Genomic DNA, 15,488 nt, shown 5'->3' with positions numbered 1-15,488 from the left:
TTTGCATCCTTTTATTTCTGCTATATTGTGATAAGCTTCACACTTATTTGCATAATTTTCATTTCCTGTTTTGTTTTGTTTGTTTCTGTCTCCTCATGAAAAGCTTGTTTATTTGAAAAAGGGACAAAAGGACAACTATTTTCTTTAAGCATCAGTTTCCATATTTGTTTCTCCAAAGACACATGTGAGCAAACAGTTAATCAAGTATACATTAAACTGATCAAAAGTGAAAGTAGAGATTTGAATTGTTTTCATTTTGAAGAGTGCTTTAATAGCTTTATTTTTATTCATAAAAATACTAAAAGCAAGATGTAATGTTTCCAAAAAAAAAAAAAAACATTTCAACTATCACAGTGCCAGTAAAGACAATGGTAAGGTTTTAAAAAGTTTAACACATGCTTTCACAAATATACAGAGCAAAACTTTTTACGTTTTCATACATTATATTTTTTAAATGATTTATATTTTATCATATATTATTTGAAATGTGTCTGAATTAGCATATTACAATAACTTCTGAAATATAGGATGACAACTGATGTGATGTTGCTAAAAATTCTTTTTTTTTTTCCAGCCACAACCCAACACTGGGAAACACCCATACACACACATTCACACACATACACTATGGGCAATTTAGCTTATTCAATGCACCTATAATGCATGTCTTTGGACTGTGGGGGAAACCGAAGCACCCGGAGGAAACCCACGTGATCTTGGGGTGAACATTCAAACTCCATGCAGAAATGCCAACGGATCCAGCCGGCGTTCGAACCAGTGGCCCTTTGCTGTGATTTGCAAAATTCATATAAGCTGGAATAAATTACCAATAAAATCTTGAAATATAGAGAAGCTGAAATTTGATTATTTACAATATCACTAATTTTACTGTATTTCAAATCAAATAAATGCAGGTTTGGTGAGCAAGACTTGTTCCAAGAACTAAACACTAGACCACATACTTTTAAACAGGACAACATGAAAATATTCTGGGTTCTACACAATCGATCATGTGTTGAGACAACATAAAGAAATTAAGTTGACTTGTTAGTTTTTAACAAATTTGTTGTTGTTTTTTTTGTCAGAATTACACTGTAAATAATGGGTTCTACGCAATTGAGTTGTGTTGGGACAACATAAAGGAATTAATTTAGCCTATTAGTTTTTTTTACGAATCTAATTGGATAAAACATAAAAGAATTAAGTTGTCCCCAAAAAACTTAAGAATTGTGTTGTTTCAGCTGCTTTTAAATGAGTAGTTTGAACAACTAGCAAATTTTTTTTTTTTTCTTTTTTGGAGAGTACACAAAAAAACACTTGATTTGTGTTGGGACAACATGAAGAAATAGAAGTTTTTAGAAGAAAAAAATTAGTTTTTACAAATTTAAGTGGATTAAATGTAAAACAATTAAGTTGTTCCCCCAAAAAACTCAAGATTTATGTTGTTTTCATTCATTTTAAATAAATAGTTTGAACAAACATGCAAGTGTAAATTTCTGACTGAAGATACGAGCCTGTAGACTTCTAGCTTTTGTAAACAACACAACAACCATAAAGAAAGATTTAATATTTGCCCATTTTTTCTAACAAATGACAACATCTTATACATCAACATGTTGATCTGATTACTCATTAAGTCAGTTCTAGTTTAATTTTGCTACTGTATATGCTTTACTCTTATTTTACTCGTGTAAAAATATGAGAATAAAAGTAATTTGACAAATGATTAAGACATCACGCAAAAACAAACGTGGCAAAATGTTTAAGTCTTCTATAAATGCATTTAATTTCTTTAAATGTTTGTTAAATTGATATTGAAGCATAAGCATAAGTGTCGCCACCACCATTTGTGCAAAATTACAACCAACTTTCCTCTGGCTTCATTAACATTCAAGTCCTACAGCACTGGAATAACAAGAACATGAATGGATGAGCACTTCAGAGGTCCTCTAGACACACACAATGTCACTTTTCTCACTCTTTCAAATTAGTAAAAATAGAAAAAAAATCAGAAAATCTAAACATGACAAGTTCCATTTACCTCAGATTGATTGGTCCTCAGAAATTTACTTAAATATCACCTGATCAGTCACTGACAAACATTTGACAGAAATACAGACCGATTCACCTGTGGAGCATCTTCAAGTTAGTAGCGTCTGAAATTAAACACCTATTATAAACAGTCAGTTTGGTGAGATAAAAGATACTCTTAGTCCCACTACACTTATTTATACACCTGTTATATACCCCTCATGAAAAAAATTTCATATTAAGGCCACCGTAAAATATATTAAAGTAATTAGTAGCAATTATTTAAAGGATAGTTCACCCAAAAATGAAAAATATGCCATTATTTAAATGCTGTAGTGCGGTTGCACGCTGTAAAAAGCCATAACACAGCAAAAAAATGTTGTTTTTTTACTTAGGGTTTTTGTCTTGTTTCTAGTCCAAATATTTTTTTAATTCTTGAACCAAGGATTGTTTAGACAAGCAAAAAATATTGTCTTTTTTTTTTTTTTTAGAAATAACATGTGAAAATTAGGTGTGTTTATCATTAAAACAAGCAAAATAATCTGCAAATGAGGTAAGAAAAAAATCTTATATCAAAGATAAAACAAAATAATTTTTCTTACTCCATTCACTTTAAAAAAATGAAGGGTTCCACACAATTCCATCATATTGTCCCAACTTAAATAATTTGGTTAACTTGATCATTTTTGCAAATTTAAGTGAATTGAACATAAAACAATTACGTTGTTAAAAAAAAAACACAGAAATTGTGTTGATGCAGCTCATTTTAAATATGCAGTTTGAACAAGCACCAACAATATTTTATGTTTTTGAGTGTTGGCTGATTATTTTGCTTGTTTTAAGAGAAAAACTCGCTTACTATTTCTGAAAACAAGACTTTTTTTTTTGCTTGTCTAAAAAATGCTTCTTGATTTAAGAATTTTTTGACATTTGGACTAAATAAAAGACAAAAACTTGAAGTAAGAAAAATATTTCTCTAGTGTAATTGACTGTGCTTTAAAAAAGTGAGTAAATACATTGCCTTAAAATTTTTAAGTAAATGAACTATGCACATAATTATAAAAATTAAGTCAACTTAACACTTTCAAGTTACAAATGTACTCACTTTAAGTGAAGTCAACTTGTTTCTTTTAAGCCAATGGCATTTACTAACTTTTTTCCAAGTAACTAATTGCCTTTCACAGTGCAATGCCATAAGCCCTTTTGTCTCATTCAAAATATTCAACCAAAAATAACAGGAAAATAATGGTGCATACTGTAATTAACAACCAAGATAAAGTTATTAAAAAAGATGCAAATATATCACAGAATTGTCCCAGATGATATGTGTCATTTATATTTAAACTATTTAGTGGGATACCAAAATTGTATGTATTATTCAATAAATGACAAGATCTACCTGATGTTTGTCTTCATGCACGAGCTCTGTTAGTGTGTCAGTTTGCTCAACGTGACTAGAAAAGATGCATCAAGATTAATAAACATGAAATCAAACTCATAATAAAAAAGTGAGCATAGTTCCATCACATCGGATGAAAGTCTGAATGACAGCTGACACATGAATGCAATAACTTTATGCTGTGAGGAAAATAAAATTGAATATTCCCATAAAGATGCAAGTATATAAATTTGTGGAGTTGTTTTTCTACTTATCTTAATTTTTTACAACTGCAAAAATGTAAACAAGCAGCTTTGCTTGTGGCTGTTGACTACTTTTATACAGGAAAAAAGCAGGAGGATGGGGGGAGACACACATAGGAACAGCACAAGGGTGAGTGAATGATGATCTTAATTTTTGGGTAAACTATAGATTAAACTTGGCTCATATAAAACATCTGATGTAAAGTTGAAACAGTGGTAGGTCTACTCAATTAAAAAGCAGAGGTCTAAATGTTCAGAATGCAACATTGTGAGCATTTATAAGATCTTATCTACCTCCCTCAATGTTTTTTCACTGAATTATAGGCGCACTTAAAAGCATTTATTAAGGGATAGTTCACCCCAAAATTGAACATTTCTTCATCATTTTCTCACACTCAAGTGGCTTTAACTATGCATTTCATTCTTCTGTTAAGCACAAAACAAGATATTCTAAAGAATGTGAAAAAAAAGCTGCCACATCTATAGCAGGAATAAAACAAAATCATATGAAAGTCAATGGATGCTTTGGGAAAAAAAAAATCTCTTGAAAAAACTTTAGTGTTCAACAGAAAAAAAAATTAATAAAGACGGAATTTTGAAAAATGCCAAGGAAAGACTAATGCAGGAAATCAATGAGTCCCAGCAAACAGCATTTTTAAAACATCTCCTTTTGTGTTCAACAGAAGAAACTCAAATAGGTTTTGAATAAGTGAAGGAGTAAATATAGACAGAATGTTCATTTTAGGTGAACTGTCCCTTTAAATGTTGCAATTCATGCTTTGACAACTGCTAATAGGAATGATTAGATACTCTTTACTAAGTTTAAACCTTCCTGATTTACACTGACTGCCGTTTATGAGTGTGAGAAGCCCTCAAACAAGCAAGCAAGCCCTTTATATCACCATTGATTCATTCAAGTATTAGCACATTCACTAGTGTTTCTGGCGTTCAGGAGTGCTGAACTGGCTCAGTATGTTAAGGGACTGAGTATAAACAGTCGGTCCTCCTCTTTCCTGATCCACTTCAGGAGTCTGTTGACAGCAGATACAGCGAGACTCTTTGTTCCCAGAGGACTGAAGCACAGGTAGAGCTCAAAGCCACTGGTTACCTGAAGAAACAGTGGGGTTTGACAAAGTAAGAATCACAGAAAGCAGCAAAAACAAGGGATAGTTCACCCTAAAATGAAAATTGACTCATGATTTATGCAGTTTAAAACCATTATGTCTTGTTCTTTCTTTTGTTGAACACAAAAGACGCTATTTTGAAGAATGCTGGTTTATGGCACCCATTGACGCCCATATTAGGAAAACAAATAGTAAGGAAATCAATGGATCCCAGCAACCAGCATTTTTCAAAATATCTCTATTTGTGTTCAACAGAAGAAACTCAAATTTGAATGATGAGTAAATGATGACAGTTTTGAATAATGAGTAAATGATGACAGTAACTTCATTTTTGGGTGAACCTTTATTGTGCTGCCAATCAAGACAATCTAAACGTATGTGTGTGTGTATAGAATTATGTGATTTACAGGGACACTTACACACACCGGCCACTTTATTAGGTACACCTGTCCAACTGCTTGTTAACGCAAATTTCTAATCAGCCAATCACATGGCAGCAACTCAACGCATTTGGACAGGTAAACATGGTCAAGATTAGTTGCTGCCGTTCAATCCGAGCATCAGAATGGGGAAGAATGATGATTTAACTGGCTGAGTATTTCAGAATCTTCTGGGATTTTCATGCACAACCATCTCTAGGCATTACAGCGTATGATCCGAGAAAGAAAAAATGTCCAGTGAGTGGCAGTTCTGTGGGTGCAAACGTCTTGCTGATGCCAGAGGTCAGAGGAGAATGGCTAGAATGATTCGAGCTAATAGAAAGGCAACAGCAACTCAAATAACTATGTGGTACAACTGAGGTATGCAGAAGAGTATCTGTGAACACACAACATGTCCAACCTTGAGCTGGATGGGCAACAGCAGCAGAAGACCACACCGTGTGCCACTCCTGTCCGCTAAGAACAGGAAACTGGGGCTACAATTCACACAGGCTCACCAAAATTGGACAATAGAAGATTGGAAAACGTTGCTTGGTCTGATGAGTCTCGATTTCTGCTGCAACATTCAGATGGTCGGGTCAAATTTTGGTGTTAACATCCATCCTGCCTTGTATCAACATTTCAGCCTGGTGGTTTTCTTGGCACACTTTCGGCCCATTATTACCAATTGAGCATCATGTAAACGCCACAGCCTACCTGAGTATAGTTGCTGACCATGTTAATCCCTTTATGACCATAGTGTACCCATCTACTGATGGCTGCTTCCAGCAGGATAATGCACCATATCATAAAGCGTAAATCATCTCAGACTGGTTTCTTAAACATGACAATGAGTTCACTGTACTCAAATGGCCTCCACAGTCACCAGATCTCAATCCAATAGAGCACCTTTAGGATGAGGTGCTATGGGAGATTCGCAACATAGATGTGCAGCCGACAAATCTGCAGCAACTGCATGATGCTATCATGTCTATATGGACCACAATCGCTGAGGAATATTTCCAGTACCTTGTTGAATCTATGCCACGAAAGATTGACATTTTTCTGAGGGCAAAAGGGGTCCAACCCGGTTTTAGTAAGGTGTACCTAATAAACTGCCCGGTGAGTGTGGTTGTACAATGACAGGGGTATGATGTAGTAGTACTTTATTAAGGTGATTTCAAATTCAAAACGATAAAAAATCTTACTTATTGGGGTCTTTTGGCTTTCATTTTGCCACAGGTTTGCTGTTTGAGGGTTGGGTTTAGGTATAGGGCCATACAATAAGCAGTTTTTAAAGTATAATATACATTACAACTTTGCAATGTCCCAGTAAACCATGTATACAGGTGTGTGTGTGTGTGTGTGTTTGTGTGTGTGTGTGTGTGTGTGTGTGTGTTTGTGTTTGTGTCAGACTTTGAAAAGGCAAAAAGAGTATCTTATAATGTTAGTATACTGCATATAACTGCAGACTCACCAAGGCATAGAGATTTTCGGTGTCTGTGCAGCGGTAGATGCAGCGCAGTGGACGTGTGGGGTGATGCAGGCAGCTGTGCAGGTGCTGATACAACCCCATCAGCCTCTCTTGCTCCTCTTCCCCCTCATACAGTGCTGGAAGATCAGGGCTGTAGAGAAAAAAACAATCAGGAAATTACATTAAATATATTACTTGCTTACTAAATAACTAACTAACTAACTAACTAACTAACTAACTAACTAACTAACTAACTAACTAACTAACTAACTAACTAACTAACTAACCAACCTATCTGTCTATATGTCTGTCTGTCTACCTGTCTAGCTACTTGTCTACCTACCTACCCAACCAACCAACCATCTACTTTTCTGCCTATCCATCCATCCATCTGTACGTCCATCCATCCATTCATCCACCTACTTTTCTGCCTCTCCATCCATCCATCCATCCATCCATCTACTTTTCTGCCTATCCGTCCATCCATCAATCCATCCGTCCAACCATCCATCCATCCATCCATTTATCCACATACTTTTCCACCTCTCCATCCATCCATCCATATGTCCATCCATCCATCTGTCCATCCATCCGTGCATCCATCCCCCTATCCTTCCATCTACTTTTCTGCCTATCCATCATCCATCCATCCATCCATCCGTCCGTCCGTCCAACCATCCATCTATCTATCTGCCTATCCATCCATCCATTCATCCATCTACTTTTCTGCCTCTCCATCCATAAATCCATCCATCCATCCCTCTATCTATCTGCCTATCCATCCATCTACTTTTCTGCCTATCCATCCATCCATCCATCCATCTACTTTTCTGCCTATCCGTCAATCCATCAATCCATCCGTCTAACCATCCATCCATCTATTTGCCTATCCATCCATCCATTCATCCACATACTTTTCTGCCTCTCCATCCATCCATCCATGTCCATCCATCCATCCATCCATCCCCCTATCCATCCATCTACTTTTCTGCCTATCCATCATCCATCCATCCATCCATCCGTCTGTCCGTCCAACCATTCATCTATCTATCTGCCTATCCATCCATCCATTCATCCATCTACTTTTCTGCCTCTCCATCCATCTACTTTTCTGCCTATCCATCCATCCATTTACTTTTCTGCCTATCCGTCCATCCATCCGCCTATCCGTCCATCCATCCATCTATCCATCCATCCGTCCAACCATTCATCCATATATCTGCCTATCCATCCATCCATTCATCCACCTATTTTCTGCCTCTCCATCCATCCATCCGCCTATCCATCCATCTACTTTTCTTCCTATCCATCATCCATCCATCCATTCATCCATCCGTCCGTCCGTCCAACCATCCATCTGTCTATCTATCTGCCTATCCATCCATCCATTCATCCATCTACTTTTCTGCCTCTCCATCCATAAATCCATCCATCCATCCCTCTATCTATCTGCCTATCCATCCATCTACTTTTCTGTCTATCCATCCATCCATCCATCCATCCATCCATCTACTTTTCTGCCTATCCATCCATTTATCTATTTATCCATCTATCTCTCCGTTCATCTACTTTTCGGCCTATCCATCCATCCATCCATCCATCTGTCTGTCTGTCTGTCTATCTATCTATACGTGTGTCCATCAATCTATTTATCTGCCTATCCATCATTCAATCAATCCATTATCCATCCATCCATATTACTATCTATCTATCCCTCATCCATCATACTAACTATCAATCTGTGTGACTGTCAAATCTACTTACCTGCCTATCCAACCATCTAGCCATCATTCTATCAATCCATCCAACCATCCATCAACTTGCTAGCCTATCATCAATCCATCCTCTAATCTAGGCCTACATTTTTTAAACAATTAGGTCTCCTAAACATATACAATATTGTCATTTGTTTTCATGATTGCTAAACCCAAACTCTCTTACCTCGTATAGAGCCCAGAGCTTTTAGATTTGTAGACAAAGTGTCTCAGCTCAGGTATGCCGACCTGTGAGAGGGAGTAGCTCGGCGTGTTCAGCGCCTCCTGCAGGGACTGATAGGCACTGCGTCTGCGCAAACGCTCCAGGAAGCGCTTCTTACAGTCAGAGAGGTTAAAAAAATCCTCACGATCGGTGGACACCAGGATCAGACACAAATCTGAGGCTGGCTCTAGGTAAGAAATATGGGCATGGAAAAATCCAGCCGGGTTAAACTTGGGCAGACATATGGGCGTCCATCCCTCACCTTCACGAAAGGAGGATGAAGAGCCGACCAAGTTGAAGAGCAAGTGCAGGTCCATGTGGTGCAGGAACTGGTCCTTTTTACGCACAAGTGTCACCAGCCTGTTTCCAGCGAGTAAGATGGAGAATACTAGGTTTTTAGCTTTAGCAGCCTGTAAGCTGGAGGAGACCACGTCACGGGCTGAGCTGGCCAGAGGAAGACACATCACGGCGCTCAGCAGCAGGCCGGGGTCTCGGTCCAGGAGGTGCAGCAGGTTGTCGGTGAGATGCTCTGAGCCGGCCAGCAGGCGGCGCAGGTCGTAGCTCTGCCTGTGCTGGAAGACGTGGTTCAGCTGTGTGAGGGTGAGCAGGCTGACTATCTGGAAATACACATACTGAAGCTCTCGTGTTAATTCCCGGTCTGAACAGCTTGTGCGAGAGACTCCCACCAGGATAAGAGGGGTCTTCCTGAGAAATACCACCCTGTAGCCATCTGAAAAAAAAACAATGAAAAATATTATAGTGTTGAATATGGAAGAGATCTAATTTATTATGCTTCCTTTTTGTTGGCTTCAGTTAGAACACAACAAAGCAAAAAAATATAAAAAAAATTTATAACAAAACGGGTATAGACAGATTTTATAGACTTTCAACGTGGTCAAGTCACTGGCTGATGAACAATTCCTGCTGGCTATTAAACTATTTCATAACTGTAACAAGAGGTAATTCAATCATAACTTAATGTTAAAACAGCTATCATAACATTATTTATCAATGTGTGGCTCTTTTTGGATTGTCTGAAGCTAAAGAAAAATTAAAAATGCAAAACAAGAAATAAGCTGGGACGATTGTTTTGGTTTACATCCCTCAAAATGGTCTAAAATAGTTAATTTTTACAATAAAAATTATGATTTAAAAAAATCAATATTATAATTAAATTATACCTTTAAAAAAGGTCATGTAATCTGATGTTCATGATAAAAATGATTTTAAAAATCTCAATGATTATACACTAATGTTATCTGTAAACCAAATAATTAAAACTGCAGTAAAAGCAGCAATACTGCAATATACCATTACAATTTAAAATATACACAACAAATTACAATTTAGGGTCATTTTTTTATTAATAATTAATAATAATTATTATTAATTTATTTAATGTAAAAAAATTTTTAATTGTTATATATATAATATATATAATAACATTTTAAACAACTGCTTTCATATTGTATGTTGTTTAAAGTTTCAAAGTCGCAATGTAACAACAAAAACAACAACAATAATAATAATAATAATAATAATAGAGTAATTTCTGAAGGATCATGTGACTATGAATACAGGAGTAATGAAGCTGAAAATTCATCTTTAGAAACACTGGAATAAATTATTAAATTAAATTATAAACTACTACTGAAGTTTTTTTATAATGCAACATTTCACAACTGTACAATTCGTACTGTATTTTTGATTAAATAAATGATGAGCAGGAAAAGCTTATTTTAACAAATTCAAAAATCCAACTGACACCAAATTTTTGACCGGTAGTGTATCTTTAATGTTTTAAAACATTTTAATATATATTTTTTCTGTGATTAATTATTATTCCAGTCTTTAATGTCATGTGATCCTTCAGAAATAATTATAAGATGCTAATTGGGTGCTCAAGAAAAACGTGTAACACAAATTTATTATTATTATCTGTATTATTATTATTGAAGACAGTTGCGTTGCTTAAAATGTTTGTGGATATTTTTTAATGGGTAGAAATAGAACATTTGTAACATCATAAATGCTCTTATTGTCATTCATTCCTTCAATCATTTATTTTCCTTCGGCTTAGTCTCTATTTCAGAGGTTGTCACAGCAGAATTAACCGCCAACTATTCCAGCATTTGTTTTACACAGTGGATGCACTTCTAGCTGCAACCCAGTACTTGGAAAAATCCATGCACACTCATACACTAAGGCCAATTTAGTTTATTCAATGAACCTATAGTTCATGTCTTTGGAAAAACCGGAGCACCCAGAAGAAACACACGCCAACACAGGGACAACATGCAAACTCTACACAGAAATGCCAAAAGGCCCAGGCAAGACTCGAACAAGTGACCTTCTTGCTGTGAGGCGAAAGTGCTATCTGTCATTTTATTCATTTAATTTCTATCTCCAGACATACTTTTGAATAGTATGGTACATCAACATCATATATTTCAACTTATTATGTCATACCTGCATGAATAGAGCGTATGATGTTCTTCTTATCTTCCACAAATGACATAAGCAGCATCATGACCCCCATAATGCTGGAGAGCGCCTCCTCTGTGCCGTAGCGTGTGTAGATTGGTTTCCCTGCCTCACTCAAGACGAAAACATGCTTTCTGTGACTCCGCCATGTTTCGCTCGTCACATCCTCCTCCTTTGCCTTTTTGCTGTTCTTCAACTCCTCTTTCCCCTTTTGCTCCTGCTCAGCCTCTAAGTTTTCCTCCTCGTCTCCTTCTTCCAGAGCCTCTTCTTGAACTTCGTCCACCTCTGCAGATTTGTCATCAGTGTTGGGCTCACTATCAGCAGTCAGGTCCTCAAAAGACTGAGCATGAACGAACATGGCACCTTCCTGTCCTGCACCTGTAAATAAGCAATGCATTGCTTAGGAAATTAACAATATTTCTGCTCAGCAAATCACATAATCAATAACTATAGAGCACTTATTTATTATAATTACTGTTTGTTTAAAAGTTATGTATGTTTTCTTGATATTAATTGGTATTTCTCTTACTTTAAGGCAAACTCTGCCTTAAACTTGCGCCTAATTCTGCTCTGTCAGCTTTATAAGCATAAGCTGAATGTGCATCTGCGTGGCTCTTTGTTTCCAGTGCGTGTCTGGCTGATCCTCCTTTTTTGCTCTGTCGCAAGCATGACCAGCGGAGGAGCCATGCCGGTGTTGTTGGTGCTTATTTTCCTTCTGTGTTGATCTATGTTATGTTTGTTTGTTTATTTAATTAATTTTGATTCAGTTAAAGTTATTGTTAAGTTAATAATATATTTTATATATAATTATAAGACATGTATTTTTGTCTATAAATAAATAGAAAATTGTATTCCCTTAGTTGCGCGTCGCTTTTATGTTGCTCACCCCTCTCTAGACGAGTTTTGTAAAATGAGGTTCATAATAATTTTAAGCTGAAACTTCACATATACATTCTAAGGACATAGGAGACTTATTTTACATCTTGTAAAAAGAGACATAATTGATCACCTTTAACTTGAACCAATGTTGGATGCAACATAAAAACAATGGCAATAAAAAAAAATTATTTATATACACAGTTGAAGTCAGAATTATTAGCCCCCCCCTTTTTTTTTTATTTTAGCGCCCCCGTTTATTTTTTCCCCAATTTCTGTTTAATGGAGGGAAGATTGTTTCAGCACATTTCTAAGCATAATAGGTTTAAAAACTTATTTCTAAAAACTGATTTATTTTATCTTTGCCATGATGACAGTAAATAATATTTTACTAGATATTTTTCAAGACACTTCTGTACAGCTTAAAGTGACATTTAAAGGCTTAACTATGTTAATAAGGTGAACTAGGCAGGTTAGAGTAATTAGGCAAGTTATTGTATAACAATGGTTTGTTCTGTAGATTATCGAAAAAAAAAGTAGCTTAAAGGGGCTAATAATTTTGTCCCAAAAATGGTTTTAAAAAAATTAATAACTGCTTTTATTCTAGCCAAAATAAAACAAATAAGACTTTTTCCAGAAGAAAAAATATTATCAGACATACTGTGAAAATTTTCTTGCTCTGTTAAAAATCTTATAATAATTCTAATGATTCTGACTTCAACTATATATATATATATATATATATATATATATATATATATATATATATATATATATATATATATATATACACACATATAAAAGAAGTATAAATTGGCTTTATAAACAAGATTATAAAGGAATTGTTAAACTAACCTGGCTCAGTGCCCTCCACCAGGCCTGGGGTCGGACTCTCTGATCTGTCTTGCCGGAGTCGATCTGATGGCATCAAGGTGTCATTTTTAACCTCCCAGGACACACCCTTGCTGTGGACATATGCCGCCATCCTGACATCAGGCATGAGCGAAAGCCAGCAGAACAGAAGCCGCAGTCAGAAGTTCCAACCTTCGTGCCATGAGCCATTCACTGCATGACCCCTACAGCTCCGAGGCTCTTACAGTACAAATAGTTTACATCACTGGAAGTGAAATTACAGAAACAATCATTAAAAGAGGAAGCAGAATTCAGTTAATTCCTCAGTTCTTCATACTGCCACATTCAAATTCATGCATTGCACAATATTGTAATTAACTGGATTCTGCTGCAGTACTTAAAGGTGCAGTATAGAAGAGAAGTTTGACACGCAGTAGCTGAACTAGGCATTGCATTCCTGGATCAAAATAAATGCAAGAGCAGGTTGCCAGATTAAGGACCAACCCGAGCAATTGTTCTGAATAAAAGTGACGGCACGCGATAGAATTATTTTCCAAATTAAAAATACCTCAAATTCATTAATTAGAAAGGGCGTCTATTTCTTGCTGGTGAACAACAGAAAACTGACCATGATCACCTCAAGTAAACCCCATGTGCTTTATTCAGTGTTAAATGCTAATAAAGTGAGGTTGAATGCCATTTTACATTACATTTATTGCCATACTACTAAAAGCAGCAGCAGATAGTTCACCTCAGATCTTGAAAATAAAATAAACCGATATTAGAACTGTGAATCATATCAGTGATTCAGCATATAAATTTAATAATGTTAAAGGAAATTGGTAATTAATAGGTAATAATTTTATGAGTGAGTGCATATTCTGTGCTTCTTAATGGCTGGTTTTAAATTTCTGTTGTGATTCGTCTGGTGCAAACAACTAAATTGCTTACCACTGCAAATCTCGTAACATAGTGTGTTGTTAGGACACGGGGTTACAATATAACCTGCTCACTTAATGTTTACGTTGGTAATATTTAAATTATTTGCTCCTTAATAACCACCTCATTTGGAACTCTGAATCTGCGTCTCACTTTGGAGTCTGCTACAGTCCAGTGAAGGTCGCATTTCGGTCAAGGGCGCATGCTTTGAAAGCCTTTCTGAATGAATGAATGAAATATGCGTTTTTTTTCCAAGACAACCAGGGTTGCTGAAATATAATTGGCTAAAGTGGCAGTGGGTGGGTTAAATGATTAAAACAAAGACACATAACACACGTTTTCAAAGAAGAATATCTGACTTCAGCATAGTTGTTCAGATAAACATAAATGTTTTCTTAGCATGTTTCTTAAATATCTGCAAACATATTATGGCATTTTTATGCTTCAGTAGAATCAAAACCTTACATACAGCACCTTTAAAATATAAATGATATAAGCTAGGAAAATATGCTGCTAATAGTGCATGAATATTTTTACTTTATCACAAATAAAAAAAGATTACTAAAAATAGTGTTTTTTTTTCTTCCTTTTTTAAAGAGAAAATACATTTGCTTGAAAACTTTGGGCAAGTACAATTTACTCTGGTCGGCACCAATAGCCTAGTGGTAAAGTGCGCTGACATATAAGCTGCTCACGGCGACCGAGCTCGATTACCGGCTCGAGGTCCTTCGCCGATTCTTCCCCCTCTCTGCTACCCATGTATTCCTGTCTCATCTCATCTCTACTGTCCTATATATTAAAGGTAAAAAACCTTAAAATGTATTTTTAAAAATTAATAAAATACTCTGAACCGCTGTTATGCTTATTTATGTTGATATACCACTTTATTGCTAATAACTTATTATTATTATTATTATTATTATAATAGCAATAATAATAACAACGACATATTAGTAATCAATAAAGAAATCATTACCATAAATTTACATATGATTTATTAATTATTTACATATTAAAATTACATAAGGATTAGAGTTGTACAGCTAATTATTATTGGTAGCATTTATTATTATATAACAATTAAAATAGTGTAAATATACTAAATATAATAATTATATAACTGATAAATATTGAACATTTTAAATTAAACGTTTAAACCTTCCCATTTAAAACTATAAATCGAAGTGTACTTTTATGATAATCCTTCATATTTGTAAAAAATTAACGCATATAGACGTTTTGTTGATATGTTCTCTTCATTTGTGAATAAATCCCATGACCGACTGACAAACGCATTAGCCAAAGAGCTAAACCTTTAAAACTGTTGATGTCACTACTGAATATCTTCTTCTGCGCCAGCTTTAATTTAACCACGTCTAACAGATGTTGTTTGGATAGTTTGGACTCTTAATAAGACATTTTCTAGTTACTGTACCTTAAAAGCTCTTCATTCAAATCACTGAATGTTGACTTATCTTAGGTCAAAAACCAACTCAGACTGTCACAGGCGGCATCACGCAGCGGAAATCGGAACTCTGGGAAGTGTAGTTTTTGAGTCGATAACGTTAGTAGTTTGTTTGAGCCGGTTTGAGCGTGTTACCTCCACTGGATGTTACTTTGCTCTATATGTCGCTTGATCTGAATGAATTAAACGTGTACATTTTACACACC

The 15,488-nt window shown here is 35.6% G+C and overlaps 1 protein-coding gene across 1 annotated transcript; it reads right to left on the bottom strand.

The window, feature by feature from the left end:
- Positions 1-1,761: 1,761 nt before the first annotated feature.
- mon1a (MON1 secretory trafficking family member A) lies at positions 1,762-15,339 on the bottom strand. Its single transcript, NM_001320431.1, is given in 6 exon segments — positions 1,762-4,780; positions 6,693-6,840; positions 8,631-9,396; positions 11,136-11,528; positions 12,882-13,143; positions 15,253-15,339. Coding segments are annotated over 5 exon segments (1,593 nt in total). The 5' UTR covers positions 13,027-13,143; positions 15,253-15,339; the 3' UTR covers positions 1,762-4,639.
- Positions 15,340-15,488: the final 149 nt, after the last annotated feature.

Source organism: Danio rerio, chromosome 11 (assembly GCF_049306965.1).
Source record: "Danio rerio strain Tuebingen ecotype United States chromosome 11, GRCz12tu, whole genome shotgun sequence".
NCBI lineage: Eukaryota > Metazoa > Chordata > Actinopteri > Cypriniformes > Danionidae > Danio > Danio rerio.
This window is presented reverse-complemented; position numbering and strand designations above follow the sequence as displayed.